Source organism: Chlamydotis macqueenii, chromosome 1 (assembly GCF_036417535.1).
Source record: "Chlamydotis macqueenii isolate bChlMac1 chromosome 1, bChlMac1.mat, whole genome shotgun sequence".
NCBI lineage: Eukaryota > Metazoa > Chordata > Aves > Otidiformes > Otididae > Chlamydotis > Chlamydotis macqueenii.
This window is the reverse complement of record NC_141556.1, coordinates 66770937-66796402: the sequence shown is the minus strand read 5'-3', so window position 1 is coordinate 66796402 and position 25466 is coordinate 66770937. Positions and strand designations below refer to the sequence as shown.

Here is a 25466-nt window from a genome sequence, read left to right as displayed (position 1 = left end):
TGCAGATTCACACTCATCCCTTATTTAGAGTTTCTCATTGACTTTAAGCAACCTGGAGCAGGTGTTAGGCAGGAACAAATGGCACCCTAGCTGACGAGAATCCGAGGTCTGTGCATGAGTTGTCATTTTGCCCTCATCTTTCTTCTCCTTCTGCCTCCATACCAGCTTACCTATGAAATCCCAGATGAAGACATTCTTATGAAAAATGCGAGCTGATTTGAATCCATGGTGGAAGACCTGCTCCAGTGCTGCGACCAGACCGTTTTCTCCACACAACAGAATGGTAAGGCTCCCTCTCTGTGGGAAAGGGAGAGTCTGTAAGTACAACTTGCCTTGTTTGTATGCCAGAAGCTTAAAATCTAAAGGTTAAGAATCTCTACTGGTACTTCAATTCCATTTCTGCTTATAGAAATATTTACATGCATTGTAGATACCAAGCAAGTAATGAAAAGTAGGAAGTACCTCTTTCTCTGGCTTGTGAAAATGTTTCACAATGTTGTTTACAGCTTCCCCGATTCCCTCTTGGATCTGTCCCGCATTAGGCTCTGTGAAAGGATGGAGAGCATACTAGCTGAAGATAACAACTTCAAAACATTCACCAAATTCTCATGATGACTAGCTTCAACCACAGCAATCATTCTGTATCTTTAACAGAGTTCAGGCAATCATTTGTCTGTAAACCTGAGCCTTAATTACAAGCAACTGATGAGCAACCCTGGAATAGTCAAATAAATTGCCCTACTTAAAAATGCACAACCCAAGGATCTGGCTTAATAAATATTTTATTTGAGTTAATCACATCTCGCTCATCCCATAAAGTACAGCAACTCTCACACAAAGAGACATGGGCTCAAAGTTTGTAGCCCAGTTGTTTGATTCACTTCTATGTGGCACAGGCCAGAAAACCCAGCAGTCACTAATTCCTGACTTGAACCCACGATGTTTTACTGAGCCAAAACAAGAAGCTATTTCAGGGAGATGTCTAGTCATTGCAGCAGTGTGAGGGGCCACAGGCAGAGAATATTCCTTATTAATGGTTCCAAGAGTAAATTACCTTCAAGTGCTAGAATGTATGCCATGTTTCTGCTCTGAATCTGTTTAGCTGTATATGCCTCTGCTACTGAATCATGCTATGCCTCCACTTGCTACCATCTCATCTTCCTATGCAGGTACCTGCAGAAAATTATCTAGCCCTTCATTCATTTTCTGATTAAAACAGACTGAACTTTTAAAGTCACATTTTAAGCATATATTTTCCAAACTTCAGTCATTTTCATGGCTCTTCTATGAATCCTCTCTAGTTTTTCAGACACACGTAGGTTGCTATCAGTTTGTCCTACAATTATTATTTTGGATGCATAGAGTAATTCAGTATCATTTCAGTACATGATGAGCTCCACAGTCTTTGACAGGTCTAACAGAGGCTTATGTAGCTCACAAGACAGATGATTTATTTACCCTTAGTGTTCTTAGACCTAAGAAAATGCTCTGCAAGTAGTTCTGGTGCCCACTCCTCCAGCTAATATGGACTCAGAAACGCGAAGAGCTGCAGTGGTTTTTAAATGCTACATTACTCTTGAAGGCTAATCTTTCCTTGCTTGACATTCCAGCAGTAATGTCCTCTAATTGTACCAGAGCTGAGCAGATTTATGAGCAGGATCTACACTCTGCTCATCTGTATGCTTTTGCAGAGAACGTCTTACGTGGCTCTTACACTCCTGTGCCATGATGGAGCTACGTGCAGTTACTCACAAAAGCTAATTTTAGAGGCGTGAAGTTGATGTCCCCTAGGTTTCCCCTGGTGATGAAGTCCGCCAGAAGGCAGTTCACAGCATGCACATCAGGCTTTGAACTGCCCTCCAGAGAGGACTGTTTTCCCACCATCTGCAAAGTCAGCCAGGAAGCTGAGCAGCATCAGCTACCGCAAACTCCGCTGCTTCCTCCTCCCGCACCTCATATCTCTATGCTCCAAGAAACAGGTTATTCTCTCTCAGCTGTCAAATGGGGACATTGAAAGAGGCAATTGTGTACAGTCACAGAGCAAGCTACAGACACACAAACAGGGAGAGGAAACGCTCATAAGCTCATGGCTGTTCTCCTGCACCAAACCTTACTTCAGCAGGAGCTCTCCTGTTCACAGCAGCTTTATTTCTCAGCAGTTGGTGGCCCCTTGTCTAGGGCCCTGAGGAGAAAGGAAAGGACGAAAGGACTTACTGGTGTTCTTCCCTGTGAGGGAAGTGATGCTCAGTCGTCGAGCTGTGGTAGGAGATTTCTGCTGGGGTGGGGTACGGCACTGCTTTCCCAGCTCTTCATCAGACGTGGAGGACACCAGCTCTCCAATGAGTATTCGCTCTAAACTGCCATCGTCAACACCCTTTCCCAGCCATCGTCCGCAGGGAAACCTGCCGCACAGCCAGCACAAGCACAGGTCAGCCACACAAACAGTCTACTTGATCTCAAAGCTAGAGGGACGGCTAGCACCTATAAACACTGCTAATGGGCAAGGAATATCCTGTAGCCAGAAACTTTTCACAAACCAGAACTTAGCAGGCAGCATCCCCTGCACCACAACTGAGAGGACCAAACCAGACAACTACATTCACCTCCATCCTTAGGAAAAATGAAATATGCAAAGCTTGCATGAAAGCACGGAACAACAAAGTGTTATACTGTATTTCATGAGCCACATGTTGATTTCTGTCGAGTTATTTTTCACTTGCAACCACAACTGATATTTAGCCTTTAAAAACATTGTGATGATTAACAATTCAATCCCCACAGAGAACTCCCACCCAACTGAAGCGGTGACGTCTCCTTGTACTCCAACCTCATGTCACATTTTGTTGCTGTACTTTTGGACCCCATCCACAGTCCTAATGAAATCCATGCACATGTCCATACCCCCAGTGCTTGTACTCCATTTCCTCCTACTTTCCCCACATATGCTGTGGCCAACCTTGAGCTCTGGAGCTCACCTCTCTGAATTATAGTTTTCCAAGTCCACATTTAGAAGAAAAAAAAAAAAAATTAGGTTTCCTTAGCCAGATGTTTTGTAAAACCAGTGATGAATTAGGAGATCATTTTGACACCTCTTGTGTCAAATCTCTTTGTAGATTAAGAAATCATCAAAACCTTTTATTTTCTTGTAATACAGGTTTCTGTACATTTGTTATAGTACTTAGACATTTGAATATTTTTTAAAAGAAGTAGAAGAAACCAAAAATTTGCCCTAAACTATCATTCCAGCTCTTGGAAGTTTAAAGAGTTCATTTGTGCACAATTTTACCATGCTACTTTAAATCAAGAGGCTTAATAATTAGACACAAACACATTAATCACTTTAAAAGTACCCAGACTGCAAAAGAAAATCCTATGTACAAGTCTCATTTAATAATTATCAGATTATTTGACTTCAAATAGAGCTTCTGAAATGAGAGAACTGGAGGTAGGGGAGACCAACCCAACCCTACTGGGTACCCAAATCAGCCCACAGTGCTCCATCAACTGAGGAGAAGATGAATGCCTTCTTGTTTTCTCTAGATTTAACAAGTAAGAATTTCAGACAAAGAAAATTAAAACTTGTTGCTTACTTGTATGTGTGTCCTGTTATTTCATTTCTGACCATGACACAATCAACCAGCCACTTGGCTAGTAGCCCTGAGTTGTCATGACCAATCTGAACGGTCGTCAGCTTCCCTAAATTCTGGCACTGAAATGAATAACAGTTTTTACTTAATTTAAAAAACAACAGACAACACACACCCCCGCCCCACATGCACACATATGGTCTCAAATGTATGTTTGTATTCAGTTTCCTTTGATTTCTGCAGCAAGTATTTTCACCAAAACGTGCAGAGTTTTGAAAAGCAGAATAATTATTTTAACACAGGAGAAAAGAAATAACGTGAAATAAAACTATTAAAAAGCTTGTGAAGACATTACATTCTTTGTTGTGAGTACTCACTCTGAGTATTTCTGAAAAGTGTTAATTACAAATTTCTGAGATAAGGTGATAAAAAGGTGTGGTTTTGTAGAAGAAATCTTCAGTACAAACATATAAAAAATGCATTTTGCACACACTAACCTTCAGTTGACTCACTCTACACTATGAAGCAGTCCCTAGATCCTTTATTATTTTTGAAGATCGATTTGCTTATTGTTGAGCAAGGCAAAAAAAATCACTTACACGAGACTCTCAACATCACAAAGAGACAGAATAAGAGACCGTGAATTCCAGTGTAATACGTAACTGTAGGTGGGGCTGGCAGCAACATCCATTAACATCACCTAAACACTTCCTTGCAAGACCTTGGTTTTCATTGCTTCTAATACTGACAAACAAGCAGCTTGGGCTGACATTTTCCATAGTGGGTAGCTACCCAAGTTAATATTTTAGGAAAGCTTCAGCCAAAGGAGTGTTCCAGAACCATGTTAGCATAGTCCTTATAAATGTCTAAATATGTTATTTTGCTTGTTAGAAACCTGGAAATCTTTTCTACAAAATACTCTGAATCTCTGAATGAGAAGCAGCCATTGTATCATGAAAATATCCTCTCTATCTCTGTTAAAATCTACCTATATTTGGCAAGAGGGATTTTTTTTTTTTTTTTTTTTTACTCTTGTTGAAGCTCAGTCTGCATATGCTCAACGGATGCAACTTCAATTTTAGCAGCAGATTTTTCCTACAAAATCACTCCTTACTGGATATGGTACAGCCTGGAGCTATAGAAGCCTAAAGGGGCTTTCCCTGCAATTCCCGCTAGCAGCTGCTTTGAGGTGGCACCAAGCCAACCTGTAATTGATGGGTGGGAAAGTAGAGGGGAATGCCGAGTAGTCAAATGCAAAGAGAAAACCACAGAAAGCACAGAGAAGAGAGCCCGATGGGGATTCGCAGCTCTGTGGTTTGCTGGGGGTAGCACCTGAAGCTGGGAAGTTAAAGAGCCTGAGGGGTTAGACTGGCTGGCTGCAAGGAAAGCTGCAATGTCAGACAAGGAGCTGGAGGAGGAGAAGAAATTTGGGACTGGCCAGAGGCAGAAAGGGACCTGTGTGGTGGTAAGTGGGAATACAGATTGAAAGAAGGGAAAAGAAATTTGGAAAGGAAATGAGGAGTCAGAAAAGAGCCCTGCAAGGGAAATGAGGCAAGCAGATGTGGAGGGGAACGAGATGTGGAAATAGACTGGTGAGGTGAGAAGAGGAGCCCTGGGCTGGGACAGCAGTGGAGCCTGTGGTTAAAAGTGGAAGTGCTCACAGGAAACCTTCATCTAGCAGAGGAGGGGCAGGCAGCACTGTTTTGCGACCTTGAAAACCTGGACAGAATCTGAAATGCTGTGATGTTAAGACAATAAACCCTCACTGAATTAATGTTCATTTGGAAGCATGTTTCAAATCGAAGGGTACAACGTAAAGAGCACGTACTCACCTCAAATGTCATTTCTAGGTGGTTTTTAGGAATCTGCATTACGCCTGTATCTCCCAGTTCTCCTGATACGCATATCCACGGGTTTGATGTGGTTATTGCATTGCTTAGTTTTTTGATGGGAATTATCACTGACCTGTAAGGGATCACTAAGAAGAAGGGGCGGAGGGGAAGAAGTTAGTCTTGACTGGGTTCCCCCCCCCCACCCCTCCTTACAGTAAACGCAGTTTCTGAGCAAACCAGGCGCCTCCCTTGAAGGTAAGCACCCTCCTCTCTCACGCACAGAAGGCGGCGGCAGCGCTGCCAGCCCGCCACAAACCAGGAGAGGCAGCGACTCCGGGGGGACACACACAGTTTTTGGGGAGCTGCGGCAGCCCGGTGCGCTGCTGCCAGCACCGCCCCCCCCCGCCCCCCCCCCCCCCGCGACCAGGAGCAGCCGCGCGCTGCCGCCAAGGTGCTCGGGCCGCGCGCGGGCGGCGGGAAGCGCGCGGCGGGCAGGGGCGCCGCAGGGTGGTGCTGCAGCCTCGCGGCAGAACCGGCCGCCGCCCGCGCGCCCGCGCAGCAGGGCCGGGGGAAAAGGGATCGACACGCCCCCCACCCCCCCCCCCACCGCGGGAAGGCACCGCCGCACCCCCGCACCCCCGCCAACCTCCCCCCGGCAGGTCGAGAGGAGAAAAGGGGCACACGGAAGGTTCTGGGGGGCATCCCGCCACTAAAGATCACTTTAATTATATATATTTAATATAATATTTTATATTACTTTAAAAAATAATATTATTTTGCTTTTAAATTTGCTTAAGGCACCGACTGCCACCCACCCCGCTTTGGATTTGACTCGGATACTGCGCGCTAGCTCTGCAAGAGTCTTTCTCCTCATGCCTTTTTGACTGGCTAAGATAAGCCAGCCTCATCGCTTTGTGCGCGCCATGCAGTGATGCTGCACTTAAAAACAACAACAAAAACAAAAAACCCCCAAACCCCTCTAATTTCAAGCGCTTGTCCTACGAGGGAAAGCTGCCAAGCTGGATGCCTGGCAGAAACAAAGTAATCAGAGATGAATAAGTCTCTTTGCGCTGTGCTAGTTCTGAGGGGATTTAGCGCTTTAAAAGCATAAAAAAGCAGAAGGAGTGCCTGTTTTGACAGCCACGTAAAGCTTGATTCACTTCACCCGGAACAGGTAGGAAAATGAAGCCTAAGGGCTGCCAAGGTGAATCCAAATAATGGGGTCATCTCATGGGGTCCTGCCTTCTCCGCATTGCCCAGCGCTGGAGAGACAAAGGTTCGTTTTCTGATTTCGATCCAATCTCTGCTCTCCTCCTTACAGGAGAGGAAAGGGGAGGGAATCTTTTTTGGCATTTAAGGAGAGACAAAAAGAGATTTAAACTATACAGCAGAGCACAAAGTGCCTTGCATTTCATCCTCCAAGACTTCCATTTCCTCCTCAGTCTGCGGAGAACAGGTTGTTAGGATGCCCCATCCCTGGAAACATTCAAGGCCAGGCTGGATGAGGCTCTGAGCAACCTGATCTGGTCGGGGTTGTCCCTGCTCCTTGCAGGGAGGTTGGACTAGATGACCTTTGAAAGTCCTTTCCAACCCTAACCATTCTATGATTCTACGCATGCTGAGTGAAGGCCAGAAAGAAGCATGAGGATGTAGAGGACTTGGCTGGGAGGCAAGATGAAAGAGACCACACAACTCTGCGAGGAAAACAGAGCTACAGCAGTGCACTCTGCTGATGACTCTCCTTTGTTCAATGCTCTTCTCCAGAGCACTCCCACACAACCTTGCTTCTCCAGCTTATCTCCCAGAGCAACACCAAGCACCCACCTGATTGGCAGCAACAACCAAGGTTTCCAGATAAGGGCTCAGCCACCAACTACAGCAACATCGTCTCTTACAAATCATGACAGCAACTAATTTTTATTCAGGGGGAAAAAAATTGATTCTCCAACTCACTGATTGTGGTGAAGACGCTTGTGAAGCAGAAGTAATCCACAGCATTGAGCGAGAGCAGGTGATACAGAAATTGTTCCCGTTCTTCTTCACAGCGCAGGAAAGCATAACGCTTGTAAAGTTTCCTGGCAGAAACAAATACATTGATTTCTTGTTAAAAAAGCACCATGTATCTTAAAAGGTGTTTTGGATCTCAAAACACCAAATGAAGTGTTGATTTTCACGGGAGGTGTGAAAAGTGAGATTCCCCAGGTAACACAAGCTGCTAGAAACCCATAGGGGGCATTTACCCTCTACGCTAGTGTTTTACAGACCACTCTCAGCTCCATGCTACCAAAGCAAGGCTGCAGAGTTCGTGTCATGAAAGGATCAGTTTTGGTTTTGCTGCAAAGCAGAGATATAAACTAACTGCTCACGACAGCAGACCTGAACCAACATACAGCAACCCCATTTCTTACCCTTATCTTCCCACTGCAGAATAGCCTTGTCCAATAACCCAACCTTCCTTCTGCTCCGTACTGCGACAGAGAAAACTAAGCAGAAGGCACCAAACCAGATAAGCCACCAAGCAGCGGCAAGGGATCCTCTGCCACTCTCTCAGGTCCCTCCCAACCCAAACTATTCTGTGATTCTATGTATATCACTAGTTGCCCAAAGCGGCGCAAAGGCACACCAGGAGTTAACCTGGACCCGCTCTGAGAAAGCACAGAGCTTGCAACACTGCTTGTAGTCTGAAGGCAACAGACTCCCAAAAAGCTGCTTAGATAGACAGATGTAGATGAAACTTCTGGAAAAGACAGGTCTGCCACCATGCCGTTAGCTGATCACCCAAGAAGTGACTTCTTCCAGCTACTCCTCTTTCTTCCCTTTAGCAGATTTGAGAATTTGGGAGCTTCTGGCATAAATCATGTGTGTAACTCATCCCAGAGCCAGAACTGCGTGCAATAGCTAGGACATTTTCTTTTCATAAGGTTTGTTTTTTTTTTCCTAAATGCATTGCTTCAAGAAAATGAAGTCAGGGAACATCTACACAGGCAGATCCTTAATTGCATGTTCTTGCAAAAGGAGGCAAAGCTGGGGGAGCTGCTAAGTGGCTGGGAGGGCTGGCCTCTAAGCCAGCCCATCGGTAGTCAGGATGCATGCCTGCATTTGGCTTGAGTCAAGGTAATGCAGGGCTGCTGTGAGGAAAGGCACGTTCCTGCCCCTGCTGCTTCACTGGCAGAAGATATAGTGGCTGTAGGGGCCGCAAAGTGGCTTGGGTGGATGCAGTGATCTGACCAAAACCTAATGCCTCCTTCCTGAAAACTGTGATTTGTTTTTCCAGGCAGATGACCAGACTTCTGAGGTGCTGGGTGTGAAGCACCTCCTCCCCCAGTTACCCCACTTCTAGCTAGAAACCACAGCACCCAAGGGTGCCTGGCTGCACCCCAAGCCTGCAGACCACCTTGACACACCACTGAGGAAGACATGAAAGCAAAGCTTTAGGAAAAAGAGCCAGCTTACTTGGCAAGTGCCTGGTTGGAAAGCAGCTGTTTCAGGTGCTGAGACAAAAGCTTCTTCTCCAGAGAAAGCCTTATCCAGGCTCGGGCTCGCCCCACGTCAGTCTTTATCTCACTCATGTTCTGAACATGCCTGAAACAAGTCGGGGGGGGGGGGGGGGGGGAGTAAGAGATGAATCATAAAAACACTACATGCTTCAAATGACAACATCCAGCGTGATGTAGCAACTGAATTGGAAAACATCTCCTGACATCACCTCTAGAGACAGAGACCCCCAGCAAGGCCCTGCACCGTGGCAGAGACCCCCAGCAGCCCCAGGTTGCAACCCAGACACACTACAGCCTGTATCAGCTGCTCTCTGTCCCGGCATTTGCTTGGCCAAGGTGATCAGGGGTAGATGTGCTCACCCCTGCATTGCCTGGGGTCGATGTCCTCATAGACACTGCTAACATTTAAAAAAAAGCAGGCACCTTGTGAGACCTGGTTACATCACAGTCGCTCCCTCAAGCTGCTGACATGAATGGGTATGTCTGTGTGGGCAGAGGACAAATACACATCTTAAGAGTTTCTCCAAACCACAATCTACCCTAAAGGCTCCAGCAAACCCCTTGATGGCAGCAGCAATGGGAAATCTGAGAAAAAGAGGACTGTTGGGGAAAAACAGTGACAGGCAGTCACAAGCAGAATCACATTTTCAGGGATATGAGGCCCTCATGTAAGCGATAATCTTGGTTTGTAGGAAAGCAGAACTGTTCCACAGGGGCTTTCTTCAATGGTTTTGCTTTTCTTTTTTTAAACTTCCCATACTTCAGTTTGGAGAGTGCCAGAAACCCTAGTTTTAGAGCACAGGGAGCTTTAGAAGAGGAAGAGAACTGCCATGGCAGGATGAAGCTGTTTCCAAAAACCCCTCACTTGGTTAAATAAACAGCAAGAAAAGTGAGTAACAGTTTCCAGCAGGGGAAACAAAAGGCTGCAATTTCTTAATTTTCACACAGTTTGCATGTTAAGTGCACAGGCAATTCAGCCCTCCAAACCTCGGTGGCAGGCTCCAAGTACCATCAGCCAAGTTTGCACCGATTCGTGTTGCCATTTACAACTCCTACATCTTCCTTGAAGGCCCTCGTGCACTGCTGAATCTTAGGGAATGCGGAATGTGGCAATATTTACTCCAAAGAAAATCTAACAAAGTCATGCTGCGACTAATGCTTTTTCTGTTGACTAGTATAGTCTCACTGTCTCATGCTTTCCCCCCCATCTGTTATACCCAAGCGCATGCTTTGCGTTATATTTAGGCTCTACATTATTTGAAAAAAAAAAAAAAAAAAAACAAAAAAAACAAACAAAAAAAACCAAAAAAACAAAACCCAAAAAAAACCCCAAAAAAACAAAACAAAAACCCCCCTCTTGTTTATAGAGCTCCTAAGGCCTAGCCTTGCTATGTTAAGGGCAAGTTACAAAGTACAACTGAGTGCTGTCCAGAAATACATGTTTGCTCTACATTAATGAGGTGGGTACCAGACATAGCTCAGCAGCGCTGTTCTCTGCCTGGCTAACCTACTCAAATTTTCAAAATACAGGTCTACTTTTGCAATCTAAGCTGAGGCGTCTGTATCACATGGCTTCCTATCTGAAGCACCATCAGGAAGAAATAATCAACAGAAGCAATAGTGCTTGCCAGCAGCAAAACCTAGGTTACTTAAAACCTCTTTAAAAAAAAAAAAAAGGAAGGCAAAAAAAAAGAAACAATTTTTTTTTTGTTTTAAAACAAAACTCTCCTCCTGTTTCCTAACGTGACACATGGATAGTTCTCTGATGGACCAGGTGAGAAGTACTAACTCTCAAGTGAGCTGTAAAACAAACCCAGGAGGGCATACTACACTCACCTACAAGTCCTTGCCCTTTATAAGCAAGCTCAGCAGCCACCCTCTGCCAGCAGTGGTGCCTACCAGCTGAATCTCTGCCGAGAGCCTTGCTCCTGGCACTGGAAAGCCCTTCCTGGCTCAGAGCGTGGCAGCCAGCATTAGACCTTCCAGCCCAGACAGCTGGGCACATGATCCAGAGTCCTTGAGAAACAGGATGCGCACTATACTCAACTACATTGTGTTGAGACACTCTCTTCAGACATTTCAAGTCTTCTGAGATGGGAAAATCAAAGCACAGACTATCATCTCCCTCCCTTCCCCCCCCCCCCAGTGCTGGGCTTGAATTATATCTAATAGGAAACACCGAGTAGAAAGTGTTATTTTACTGTGAGAAGATTCAAGTACAGATGGACTCAGCCTTATTCTGTGCATGCTCTGTACCTACTCATTGCCTGTTTCTGCTTCAGACCACGTTGGCATTAATTACGCATTTGGGAAAAATAAGGATCTGCAACTATGCAGCTTGCCAGAAACATTAGAAGGATTCAGTCATCAGTCTTGTTGTCAGCAAAAGCAGACTGTTACAGAACAGAGCATTCAGGAACTCAAATTTATTTTGCTCTCAGTTGTGACAGTCAGAACAGCTCTATTTTTATCGGTGACCTAAGTGTAAGCACTGTATGCTCACCACCACATAGCAAACTCTTCTCGTCAGGGCACTGAACAGCAATTTCACTGCAACTCCCTAGGTTGGGACTTGCTTTTAATCCCATTAGCAATAAAGAAAAATCTATTTTCCCTGTCAAATGTAAGCCTGGGGTATGGCAAGATATACCCTCTGCAAATAGCTGTGCTGACAGAAGAGGTTACAGCTGCTCAGTATCGCCAAACCCCCAGGATGGTGTGAATGCTCCCAGTGCCAGCACAGACAGAAACAAGCCATGCCAGCTCATCCTGTCTTTGATAAAGCAGCTTCTTTTGACTGCAGCAGGTTAAGCATCACTGCTGTGCGCCTAACGCCTGGGACTCGCATCCTCCGCTGCAACATCTCCGCGGGAGGGGAGGTACAACACAGGCATGAAAGCAAGCACTGGTAGCAAGGAAGGGCTTGCCCAAAGGGGACGGACTCGAAACTGGAGCCCAGCTGGACCACAGGTTTCAGGGAGCTGCCTTGAGGCTGACTGGTCCGGCTGGGTACACAGTGATGTGCCTGAGGGATGAGGCCATGCAGGAGGAGTCTGCTGGGGAGCTGGAAGAGGGGCGGGAAAGATGCTGTAGATCCTTCCCCAGGGGGAAAGGCTGAAGGGCATAGCCCAAACACACTTGCGCAGAGACTCTCGGTGCAGAGAACCAAAATAAACATCTTGAGCATCTTCCTTACCACATCTAAGATGCCTGGCTTCGTGAGGGAGGCAGAGGACACACCACGTTACCTGTAGCACAAGCTCATCGCACATTCAGAGCGTGACTGTGATTCAGCCCTGCTTTTTAAGTTGTTTACATAACCTTGTGCGAGCCATCAAAAACAAGCTGCGCTTACGGCAATGCTTAATCCTCTAGCCATTAGTTCAGTTAGCACTGCAACCCTGGCAATTTAACAATTGCTCATCCTTTTAACTTCAGCACAAATCTGTGTGTGCAAACAAATATTAAGCAACATTCCTTCCAAGCAGGGGAAAGTATGCCACGAGATTATGGATGACAAATTCAACTCACTATCTGCCCAGCATTTTCTATGACCAGATATGTTTGTGGACTATTGCTAATACCCAAGATATTACAAAAGGTAGTGTTCTGCCTCTGTACTTGTTCTCTGAAAAGCAGCGGAAACACTCTTGTGATTCAAGCAAGAGCGCTCAGATCTGTGCTGGGCTTTCATTACTCAAGTGCAAGTACGTGGAAGTTGAAACCCATGCACGCAGCAGCAAGCGCACACAGCCTCCTCTGTCGGCAATCCCTTCCCAGCACGGAGTTTCCGCTCCAGATCCTCCTTCATCCTTTTCCTCAAACCGACCCCCTATGTGCCTGTCAGCCTCACAAGACTGAATTAAGTAAATAGCTGCCACGTCCCATGAGAGGGATGCTCAAATGACAGACACGTGTTCAAAATGACCTCTTGGCATTATACTCCTAATTACACTGTATATATTCTCCCTCCTTCTTCTGCATATCGTTTTAGCCCTGCGTGGCATGTTATATTCTTTGAAATCAGAGCACAAGACTCAGACTACATAGCATCAAACAAAAAAACATTGCACACTGCAGATGGGAAGTACGGTCATTTTTTTCAGAAAAGCCTGACTAATCTGTGTGATCTCACATCAGGAAAAAAAAAGTCTGTAATAACATACATGGTAAAAATCACATCACTGTAATCATGTTTTTGTGAACTAACTACAATTAATCTTATTTCTACCATAAGATTTGTTGCCATATTTTTTTATGCATTACTCCTCCCCTCTTTTCACGGCACTTTTACCCCACTGCAATCCTTCACCATGCTAAGTGAAGTGTCAAAACAGCAGCCCGACCTGGCAGTGGCTTGATCAAGGAGCTGCCTGGAAGAACAACTGCCTGGTGCTGTCACATCAACCTCTGCATCTTCTTACTCTCTAATCCTTCCATTTCCAAACCAACACTGCCTAAAAGCTCTCCAGAGCCAGGCTGTAGTCTCCTACAGAGCACCTGCCCTTACTTCACATTCCAGCTTTAAACCCACTCAAATACTAGGTTTGATTACATTTCTAAATCTGTACATTTATTAATATTTGCCATAAAATGCTAACTGAAAAGAAAGAACATTGCTCAGGCATTGCGAGCAGGTTTTTTTGTCCCTTTGCTTTCTCTATCAACTGTACTTGCTTGGTCAGTAATTTAAAACAAACAAAAAGAAACAAATTCTAAGTACCAAAGAATTAAACATATCTGCTGTTATTGTAGAAATTGACTTTATTGCTAGAAGAACCCCCCTGGAAAAACAAAAAATCCAGTAAAACTTGTGTGTTTTTCTTTGTCTTTTAGCTAAAATAAATCAACTAAACATGCCAAAAAGTTCTGTAAAACAAAAAGGCAACTCTTTCTAGATCTGAATGCAGGCTAAGGAGGTGGTTTAATTCTCCTTAGCCTTTGTAAACCCAGAGTCAGTGAGGATCTTTACCTTATGCTACACAATTAAACCCACAATTAGCGCTTTAGCAAACAAATTGTGTACCTCATATCTTGTATCAGGGAAACCCTCAAAGTAGGCAGAGTAATTCCTGTATCAGACTTTCGTCTTTCTGTTCCAACAGCAACTACAGTGGAGAAAATATATGAGGTTAATACAAAATGACAGTAATGGTCTGCAACGCGTTTGTTTTACATACAGCTGAAAGCAATCTTAAGTGGCTGGTAACTGCAATGTTTCTGTGCATTATCATTAACTCCACCCTGAAAATGCAGAAGCAGACAAAATGCAAATTGCTTAATACATTGCCTATTCCTTCCTTAATCCAGCACTGAACTCGGAGATTTAGCTTCCTTTTTTGTATGTGAAATATATTAACATAAATCTGTACGGCGATAAGTTTTATTAGTAATATGTTTTTATGGAAAGCTCACAACTGAGATGGACACGATAAATTTAAGCTACAGTAGCATATTCAACGCTAAGAATGCCACGCATTTCTGTGCTCCTCTACTCTGATCAAGCTGCTTTGTGGTGACACATTTTGCTCTCAGGAATTTGTGCCTGCCAGCCAGATTGCTTAGTGCATTACTCACTGAAGCTTATTAAAAAGCCTTTTTATGAGTGAGACTAGTTTGTCCATAGATGTATCTTTGAGGACTGACCATACAAGTTCCTATCTGCAGGATGTGGAGGACTGCAAAATCCTTAGAAGATGACCCACTGAAGTTCAGAGACTTTTACTACAATACACAGCAGCAGCCTGTGGGCATGGAGATCTCAAGGTTGTCAGAAACCCAACCTTTCTCACAACACAGAAGTAATTTAGTGATTGTCAAGGGCCAAACCAAAGCATAAACTGAGCACCTAGACTGATGGATAGAAATTACACAACTTCTGAATTGTACAGTCCACTAGTATGAATATTTATTGAACATGGAGTTATTCACATTGGGATCTGAGAGAGAGATTATGCTCTAAATGTCAGCTGTCTTAGCCACAAGCTCCACACCTTCAGCTACTTCAGAAATCATCTCTTGCAGAAGCACTGCTTCTCACACCTCACTTAATGCTGATTAAAAGGAAATGAAGGTAGCGCAGAGACATCAAGTGATTTGCTAGACAGGGATAATATGCCTCCAACGATGTCAATCTATTTTGTCCAGACATCAAGGCATTTCATAATGATTATGAAAGATCTCAAAATGTAAATGTGATATTAGCAAGAAAATACACTGAAAATCCTGCATGAGTTTTGTGTGGTTACACTGTTCTTTCCCAGGCCTGAGTTCATTTGCTGTGATGGACCCTTCATGGAGTCAGCTACTGAGTACTCACCTGGGGACTCTGCACTATGCTCTTGCTTCTCTTCTCTCTCCTGGTACTGAAGTAAATGGGACCACAAAGCAGATTTCCCCTGAAAATTGGATATGTAGTACGTAGCTTTAAATAAATCAGGCAAAAGAAAAGAGGCCAATGAACATGGCAAAATAACGGGATGGCATTTCAGTGTGTAAAACGTTCAGTAGTGACAATCAATCCTTCTCTCTCAGGCCATGAAACCTCAAGAGGAGAGGACCATCCCACTGACCTAGCAGTCACACCACCCGCCTTGTTTCTTTGTCCTCTCCCTGGGTTTCCCTTCTGAAGGTTGAAAGAGAAGAAACCAAACACATCTGGTTTATTGACACCATTGCAATTTCCAGAGGTACCCCTCAAATAAAAAAAGAAAAAAAAAAAAGAAAAAAGAAAAAATAAACCACCCCCGCCCAAAACCCAAACCCTTGAAATTCCCCAAGCCCTCACAACATACGAACCAGGGACTCTGAGTCCAAAGATACCTCCCACTTTATGTTGGAATGACACCACTGAGTAGCAGCTTAAAAGGCAGAGATGGCATTCAGTATTTAGCAAATACCGTACATGCAAAGTCCTCAGTTTCCAGTTACCAACCTGCTTGACCTGCAGGCCATGGCTCCAGATTCTTTCTAGCAGATCACAGAGACTGGCAATCAACGTATTTTCCTCCAGACCTGTTATGTTGGCTTCCCCATGGCCCAGCTCAACTGCTTCATGGCCCATCTTCTCTACCAACATACGTTTAGTCTAAAAAAAAAAAAAAAAAGTTTCTAAGAACGTTATCCAACAAGGGACAGAATTTATAGATGAGTTTACTTAAACATGCTTGATCTAGAGACCATAAAAAATGACCAGAGAAACTTCAAATCTCTCTATAGATATTGTAAATGAAAAATAATAATTAACAAAAAAGTTGGCATGATTGTTCCATACGGTCCTATTTCCATACCCCTTATCTATTGTCTTATTCCTACGCTGTTGATCTATTACCAACCAGTATCAAAACCAGAGTACAGAGCTAGAACATTTTCAGCATTTGTCTTGTTACAGCTATTAAAGTTTACAACTCAGGTAATAAATACACCATACCACCAACTGCAACTGACACAAAGAAGTTATATTTCCATGGCTATTCTTTAATATTAGAAACCACTATACTTCACTTGCTCTGCATAAACAAGCACAGCAGTTGCACATGCTGAATGCTTCCCTTTGGACTGAGGGTCTCGAGCCCGTTATGTTTAGGCTACATCTACATACAAACAATTAAAGGAAATCCTGCCCAAGATGTCTGATCATGCTGATTCTCCTTCCTGTACTTTTTACTTATTTCACAAACTGTCACTGCATAAAAAGAAGAGTGATAATACATTTCTTTCTTTTCCAGTAGTTGAAAAGTAAAACACTAAAGGGACATCCACCCTGCAATACCCTGGTAGGCCAACAGATCAATGCTGTTCCAGCTGTGAAGGACTTTAGGACACCACCTGCAAATGCTATTTAGGCTCAGTGTAAGCAAGGGGAGAGCACATGGGGGATGACCTACCTTCATACGACATTCCTTCAGTAACCCTTCCACAAATTTCCAGTTGGTCTGCGCAATCACAGCTGGAGAGAGGTCTGAGAGTTTCGGCTGCCTTAAATTTTTTCCTAAACTCCTTGCCTCCTGCATGTATTTCTAAAAATAAACAGAATAATTTTAGATTTTACAAGCCAGAGGGATTCTCCTCATCCTAATCCTAGGCAAGCAAATGCTGGTAAAAAGGAATGAGCTAGCGTTAATCTAGGAAAAACATAATGACTTGTCTGAAGCTTAGGTGTCAGGCTGGAGAAGTGTAATGCTCCCTTTTGAAAGTGAAAAAAGCAAGATATTTTCCTGCATGGAACCAAAATAGTCAACATTAGCTAGTGACCTGTGCTGTTAGCCAGTAGCACAAACTTAGCCACAGCAAGTGAATAAAAGTGTGATACCTTCACTCGGCAATAAAGTAAAAATACCAAGTTTATTTTCATTGTTATTCGATTCTCACTTAAAAAAAATAAAAACCATTTGTCTAATTTGTGATCAGAATACACACAAATTAAAAAAAAACCTTTGAAAAGAAATTATAAAAAGCAGAAATACACTTAATGAAGGAGAAAGATTTAATCCATTACTTTTAATTTGGATGGTTTATGTGGGAAAAGTCAGGCTTGATTTTATTCTCCATTAGCCTCTTAACTACAAGTGAAGCTCATTTTAAACAAAACTGACATTTAGGATCATTCATGTTTTTACTGTGGGGTGGTAATTGAGAAGTATGGACAAAAACTTTAAAAGGAGATCCAAGCTATAGTAAAAGACTTTTAGACCTTCCTGCTGCATTGCCTTATCGTAAAGGGGGTTGTTTTAATTGTTTGGGGTTTTTTTGTTAAGGAAAACCCCCAAACCTATCAACAAAGAGTCATCTGCCCCCAACATCAGTGAGGGCTATGTGCTGAGCAGAGCTAAGAAGTTAGCCGCATTTAGGTGTGCAAATATGAAGCCTATCAAAAAATTGTCCAACAAGCCTTATTTATGAAGTTTTTGTTAAAAAGAGTAAAAAAAATCCAAGAACTTTGAAATTAATTGAAATTGCTCACTTTTTTTTTTTTTTGGTAACAGAGGAGTACAGTTTTTCTGACACATCTGGATTTTTTTGATACAAAATTCAGACATGAGCATCAGTCCCACAGGTCAGACAAGAACATCAGGTTCTGTCATGGAAAGCTGTATTCAACAAAACTACTCAGCTATGTAATTACAGTTTCACTGCTATGGTAAGGACTTAAAAATAGTTGAAATATTACACGTGGGAATAAAAAAAAAAAAATCACAGATGATGAAAGCGTGTTATTCAGCAAGCAATCTCACAAGTGACTTCCATCTAACTCAGTGCAAAAAGTAGCAACGAAAACTGTGAAAAAGTAATACAGGGAATATATAATTAGGAAATCTAGTATTTTTTTTTTAAAGTAAAGGGATAAATAAAATGCAAAGTGTGGTCATAGTCTGAAGAGTACTAAACATGGATAACCTTACTTCATTCATTGTATAGCTTGTTACTATACCAAAATAAAAATTCAAAAATTATCAACTCTTATAAGTTCAAGTGAAGAATGAGGATGGGACGAAAGATCCAATTGACTGCCCTTGGCCTGTTCATCAGCATCCACACACCACCACCCTCTTCCACACCAGGATGTGACGATCCAGCAGTCAGAAAGCAGTACGTTTTGGATTTGACACCGTAAGCTGAATTGATAGGCAAGCAATGTGCAAAAAAAGAAGCAAAACAAAATTATTGCCTTTCAGCCTTGGAGCCATCATGTTTGCCAGGGAGCTGATGCAGAAGCCCAGAGCTACTTTTCTGATTATAACCACACTTTCAAGTGCTACAGGGACGTGCTCATACTCTACAAGAACGGGAGAGGTTTGAGACGCAGCGAAGACAGTGGTTCCTCACGCTAACAACATCTCAAAAGCAGCTTTCAACATGAAAAACTAAAACATACCAGGCAGCATTCTGAGAAGGATTTTTTAGGAGGCCGTGCAGGAGGGGGTGGTCCCTGATCCCACTCCCAGAAGGCCATTGAGTTCTGACGAAGCAAAAGCTCCTCCGATGGCTAAGAGGAGGCAGATGCCCCAATGGCAGAATAACCAGAAAGAAAGAGAAGACAAAGCAAAAGAAGCATGCATATGATCCACAGCCAAAAAAAAAAAGAAGAAAGTAAATACATGACAAAGTATTGAAAAGGCTCTGCTGAGATATACACGAGGCAACGTTTAAAATATACTTGCAAAGCCACGGTAGCAAAAATAGCAACAGACATGTGCAAGCGCTGTTTTGCTGTGTTTCCATGAAACATCGTTCGAAGCTGCAGTTCAAGAGTCCACTCGTTTGAGTTTTGTTGGAGTGCAAATGCCAACACTGGCCAACATTATTAGGCAAGACTTAACGCAAAACAGCATGAATGTTTTATTTTTGCTAGTGACATACAAAAGAAGCACATGGACATCAATGGAAAAATATGGCAGAAAATACTTAACAAAGGACGAGAAACTGAAATGATGGGAAAGAAATGAGTGTATGCGACTGACATTTACAAGATGCACGGGAGTTTCCAAGCTTTAGGCACTAAAAGGCTCCAAAAGTCTTAACCTTTCAAATAGGCTTACTCATGTCAGGAATCTACGTAAGAGAGAGAAAAAATTCCTTTAAAAAATAATAAAGTCCAGCCTCATTCGCCACCCAGGCAGGCACCAGGGCTCTGCTCTCTTCATTGTGGTTACATGACTGGGGTCTATATTAGCATATCAGGCATTTGACTGATGACAAAGGGGATATCTTATTCCAAAATAATAAAAACTTTTTATTTCTGTTGTGTGCTTTGAAGTTGTACAACATATACGGGCATCTGTGAGAAGCAGCATCTAAATGAAATGGTTGCAGAGACCCACACAAACTTTACGGTAGCAACAACGCTGCCCAAAGTAGCAACACACTGTTTGTTTACATTGCATGTCCTGGACCACAAGCTCGTGCCACCTGCAGATGATGCCACCTACCTCCCTCAAATCGTTGTCCAGCCCGATGTGCTCTGAGTGCTGCCGCAGGCGGTCTTTCCTCCGCTGTGTGGTTGTGCTGCGACTGGCCCAGCGGCTGTGAAGTCAGAGAGAGGGAAGACACACATGAGTGGAAAATACTGGGAAGGAAAGGCTGAATCAGGAGTCAGAGGACATCCTGCAGCAGGAGAAGCAAAAGCACAAACTTGGACGTTGCAGGAGACATGGGTCCAAGCTGGTGCCTGACCTCCCCGTGGGAAACTGCCCGGCGGGTGACAGGCCAGTGTGCACCCAAGGGACAAAAGCCCTGATGGAAACATGCCTCCTGCCTGCCAAGGTCTCCAATGAGAGCTTTTATGTTACCTGAGACACAGATCATTGATGCCACCAAACTGTTGTACTTAGTTACCCAACAATGCCCTTGTTTGCCACATTTACTGAATTTTGATAAAAATTATGTCTATAGGAACAAACAAAATACAACGATGTATTTTGAGTAACAACTTCTAAAATTTCCTCTTTTGTGAGAGGTGGTACTTCTGCTTTCTCCACTTAGTGGTCCTTCTAGGAATTGTTTCAGAGACCCTTCTCACTGTGATAGTAACTGATGTGACATTGGGTGCACCTATGCCTAAAGGCTATAAACAGTATTGACATCCCTGCGATTAATCATATTGCTGTCTTCATCGTATCTTTTTTTTTTTTTTTTTTGGCATTGAGTTTCTAAATACCACAGAAAGCCTGTAGTTTTTTCCTACATGTTCATATATGTCCAGCTGAATTTTTTCTCATCTGAAGCTGCTGGCAGAAAGCAGCCACTTGGTAACCTGGTTTGAAACTGAGCAACCTTAAAGCTCCCAAGTGTCCAAACTCCTTTATACCAGATACAATAACAAAACACAAACCAAGATAACTCTGTCCTGTGGAATTTCTAGTCTGATTGTAGAGTTTCTAATAATACTGTAGCCTTCTGTCAAATCCTTGAAAGCAAAAATGCTCAACTGGTGCAGAGAATAAATAAGTTAATACATTATTTATAAAAGAAAGCTGAAATAACACTGTATAAAGCAGCCTATCAAGCATTAAAAATAAGTATATTGATGCACATGAAGGTTACACCTTCAGAGTGATATTACTTAATTACTGTGGTTATGTTAATTAAAATTTAAAATATCTTTCAAATACAGTAAAATTTTAAAAAGCCTTTAAGTGTACAGCCTTACAGTTGCTTCATGAAATCATTTGTTCTGCCCCTCTCCTGCACTCAGAAGTTAAAGAGCAAAACCAAGGTGAAGTAGAACACAAAGCCTGCCTAGGGCAGCGCTCCAGCTCTGGTGCTGTGTGGAATGTACGAACAAGGCTCTACCTATGGGAGGAAACTGCCTGGCCGAATTTGAAGGGATAACCTAAATCTGGAAGAAAAATAAGAAAGAAAAAGAAAAAACCCACCAGCAAAACAAGACGCCACACTCCCCAACCTTAATACTTGAATCAAAGGGACTCTCCAAAACCTGTCTCCATCCTAGCCCCTCTACTCCAGATTGAAGTGTCCATGCTGGGCACCACACCAGAACAACTGCTGTGAGATGGCTTTTTCTATAGGAGCTGTGATCAACAGGCAGAGCTCCCTGGGGATTTGGGTTCTCTGCCTTTGATAGATCTATACAGAAGGTAACCTGGACATGCTCACATCAAAGACAGAAGCATGTGCTTGGAGAGCTTCTCCATGCCAGTGGTATTGGTGAGGACAGCAGTCTCCAGATCCCCAACTCATCTACTTCTGTGTGCACTCCAAACAGGAGCATATACAAATAGGACCTGGGATCTCAAGTATTTGGACAAGGAGTTTCAGCTGTCATCATGTAGTAAGATGCATGCCTGGAGGAGGAAACCCTTGTGCAGAGCTGGACTTGGGTCCCAACATGTCCAGCAAGCCGTCGGCAATGCGCATGGAGACCCAAGCGAAGTGCAGGGATTTGACCCCGGTAACCAAATCCTCCTGTTTCCAGAGAGGACTGCATACATGTACCTAACTATCTCCTCCAATTCCTCCAGTCAAGCAACCAAAGACCAAAGTCTGGCTAACTGCACAGGTAAAAAGGGAAAAATGTCACAGGAACTATCATTTACATGGTCAAAGCAAAGTCCCTTGCTACCTCCCAAATAATGTCAAGAAAACAAGTACAAAGGAAGAAAAACATCTAGGTCTGTATGCAATTATGGTTCATCACCTCGCCATCCCATATCACAAGAAATTTATTTTTAAAGCAATGTCGCCTCAAGACTCTAGCAACTAAACAGAACAGCCAATAGGTGTCTGCACAGCAAACGCGGATCCCTTCTCAGAGGAATACATTACTGACATAGGTGTCTCTGCATCTCCTCAGAAGTCTTTAAAATATACAGCCTGTGAGTTTAATAAGTCACCACTTCTTTTTTTCAGAAGCAACACCCAACACCTCATTAGATGACTGAGAGGGGGAAATAAACTCCTACATTTTAATAATTTCAACAAGTAGAAACACAGCAGAAAAAAACAACCCCCTCGAACAGAGGAAAGCAGATGTAAAAAGTAACTAGCTACCTGGCTCTGGAGAGCTTCCATTTATTGTAAGTACGGTACTAACTTGCATTTCACATGGTAGAATGCCAATAATACATTGGAAAGTTAAGTTACAGATCAACTATTATCCATATAATATTTTTCTGCTCCAATTTATGAGATATTTTCTGAATTCTAGACAAAGCTTTGATCCCTCTCCACCTGCATTTCTGCAGTTACTGCAAGATATAAGAATTGCTATAAGTGTCCTTTGAGGAAACATGTCTCACCGAAGGTGAAAATAGAATAAAAGCCACAAAATAATTACAAGTAATACACCATCATTAAAGCGTTTTCAGTTAATTCCAGCCCCGTACTCCATTTGGGAGAAGGCACAGACCATTCTCCAGATTATTAATCAGAACTATTTGAGTATTTTCATCATGCAAACATAAATATCATTGGCTGTTTATGGAGGGAAAAAAAAAAAAAAAAAAGGGAAAAAAAAAAAAAGAGACTGCTGCTCGTTAGCTGGAGCAATTCCACAGGCAACAAGCTGCACGCTCCCTCTCCCCAAACTCTAAGCTAAGAAAGGGAGCTGTCAGAGCGCTGGGTGAGGTCTGTGCATTCAGATGCTGCTCTGAATCTCTCCAGGAGATTTTGTGAAGATCTAACAGCAGATAAGCAGGATTAAGCAGCTAAATCTTTTAAAGCCTTTTCTTTACTGGGCCACATAGAATTTTCGAAAAATAATACTTCAGTATTACAAAAACCATTCCCTCTCCCCTCAACATCAGAGACTGCATTTTAAGCTACTCCTCCTTTCCCTTCGGTCTCTAGAAAGAGATTCTAAGAGAGAATAAAAGCCCTCCCCAGTGGCCACACCTCCCTTGGGTTGCCGAAATCCCATGCGGGTGCCTCTTCTGGCGCTGCCATCAGCTGCTGCCTAATTCACACCTCAGCCCTGGCACTGCCAAAGCAGTGAGGAAAGCTGTACTCATGTGGGCAAATGCCTGCTTGATTCCAGCCTTTACTCGCGGGCTTTTCAGCTAAACCACTACTGCCCATGTCCCTGTGGAGTGGGTGTCAAAGGAGACCAAGCTCTCCTGGCTGGTCCCTGCCTTGGGAGGACGAAACCTGAGCCGCCTGGCACCTGGGAGCATACATAGCGCTGCTGACTAGCCTAGATGATGCCCAAGTGCTCCCTAACCCAAAAAAAAAGGCTTTTCCTCCCCCTTTATTTTGTGCCTATGGAGCCGTGAGCACGGAGTACTAGTGTATTTCATTTATTCCTCACAGTGGAGGCATTGCTACAAGCACCAAGTCTCTGGGGACAAAGCAGCCACAACTCAGGTGCTGTGATGCGGACAGCCCATGTACGAGCCGCCCATATGAAGAAAGGAAAAAAAGCTTGTATCTGACTCCCACATCCAAAGATGAATGCTCTTCACCTCCAGGGACTGCAAAACAGCAGTGACACTTCAGAGGAGGGACCAGGGAAGACTGCGCTCTGTTCAATACTGAGAAATGAGCTGAAGACACCTCCAACTAAGACCCTTTTAACATTAAGACAGTAAAGTCTTGATGTTGTTTAAGGTCAAATTAGACTCAACAAGCATAGAAAGAGGTTTGCAGAGGTTGTAGGAAACGTAAATGTGACACTTGGAAAAGACGATACTTAACCTGTGATGCATAATTTCTGTAATAAAAATGGTAAGACAGTCAGCATCAAAGCTGGACTGTCAGAAACCAATCTAGCAAAACAGCAGCCTCACACCACTGCAACCATGCACACATCTTTTTCTCTCTCCCGCTACCTTTTCCCCCCGCGCCGCTTTTTAAAGCTCCATGGATAAATGAAGAAATGATGTCTACCCAAACCAGACATGAGTGTAACAGGCAGGATATATACTGCAACACATGCAACATACTGCTAGAAATCTTCATTCACAGATGGATTTAACCAATATTGCCATGACCACAAAAATCACTGTCGTAATTTACAATCTATTTACAGTAATAATAGAGAGAAGGAGGGAGACAAATGCACTCGTCTGTAGGACAGAACCTAAATCTCCTTATATAGACCATTTCCTGAGGCAGACTGCTATTCAGCTCTGCAAATCATGGCAATACCTCTTTTACCTACTTCCATCAGAGGAGTTATCTCCCTGCATTTCTGTGTTCATAAATTAGCACGGAGCTGTACTACGCTACGCCCTCCAGCAAATCCCCCTAAAGCACGTACGCATCCTGCGCACATTAAATACACATGGACTGTGCACATCATCTGCTTGGGGTCAGAAGTATGGGTGGGCTGACAGGGCAGGGGTTCTGCACTGTGAATCTGTTCTGCGCACACTGCTCCATGGTCAGGAGGACGAAAGCTCAAATAGAGACTAACGCACCTTTTCCGCCTCTGCTGGTGGGCTGAACAGGAAAGCTTTTAAACTGCTGATCGGGTGGACAAAACCGAGCAAAATGCCTTGCAGAGAGCGGTCTTGCACTGACAGGCTGTCTCATCAGATTAAACGAAAAGAAGCAATTTAAAAGTGTGGTACCCACAACCGCCATCCTCTCTAAGGAACAGTGGTAGCAAGTTGCCAGCATCACTCCTTAAGCCCTGACAAACCACTTTTCTAAGTGGTATTTAATTTGCAAACTCCCTTGAGACAGCCATACTCTTCAGGGGAGAGTAACTATAATAGAGGGTGGAAGGAGTCGACATACATTTTTCCCCATGAACTTTAATCCTACATCGCTATTTTAAAATGATGTATTAACTGAAGTAAGTTAATTGCCCTTTTAACTGCCTCGCAGCAGCTGAGCAGAGGATCGGCATGCAGGAGGCTCACCCATCAGGTTCCAAGTCCTCACAGCACACAGTTCCTATTTCAAGAACCATTTTTAAGCACAGATTGTCAAATGTAGTCACATTTTATTCTCAAAAATTAATGTATTTGACTATAAGTAGTTAATATTTTCATTGCACCTGTCCGTGGTTTGCTATACTAGATTACCTAATGTATAGTAACTACTTGTTTGAGATTTTTCATACTTAAAAGGTGAGCTTTTACTACTTG

The 25466-nt window shown here is 43.4% G+C and overlaps 1 protein-coding gene across 2 annotated transcripts in view; it reads right to left on the bottom strand.

Moving 5' to 3' along the window:
* The window catches only part of DENND5B (DENN domain containing 5B), a 115246-nt gene that overhangs the window by 5635 nt on the left and 84145 nt on the right, over positions 1–25466 (bottom strand). For both annotated transcript variants that reach the window (XM_086755182.1, XM_086755183.1), the window contains 12 exons: positions 19845–19938; positions 16803–16934; positions 15851–16003; positions 15236–15314; positions 13943–14024; positions 8873–9001; positions 7373–7494; positions 5420–5565; positions 3591–3709; positions 2215–2402; positions 463–545; positions 171–297 (listed from right to left, as the gene is read on the bottom strand). In XM_086755182.1, the coding sequence (XP_086611308.1) occupies positions 171–297; positions 463–545; positions 2215–2402; positions 3591–3709; positions 5420–5565; positions 7373–7494; positions 8873–9001; positions 13943–14024; positions 15236–15314; positions 15851–16003; positions 16803–16934; positions 19845–19938 (1454 nt within the window). The remainder of the gene's footprint in view (positions 1–170; positions 298–462; positions 546–2214; positions 2403–3590; positions 3710–5419; positions 5566–7372; positions 7495–8872; positions 9002–13942; positions 14025–15235; positions 15315–15850; positions 16004–16802; positions 16935–19844; positions 19939–25466) is intronic.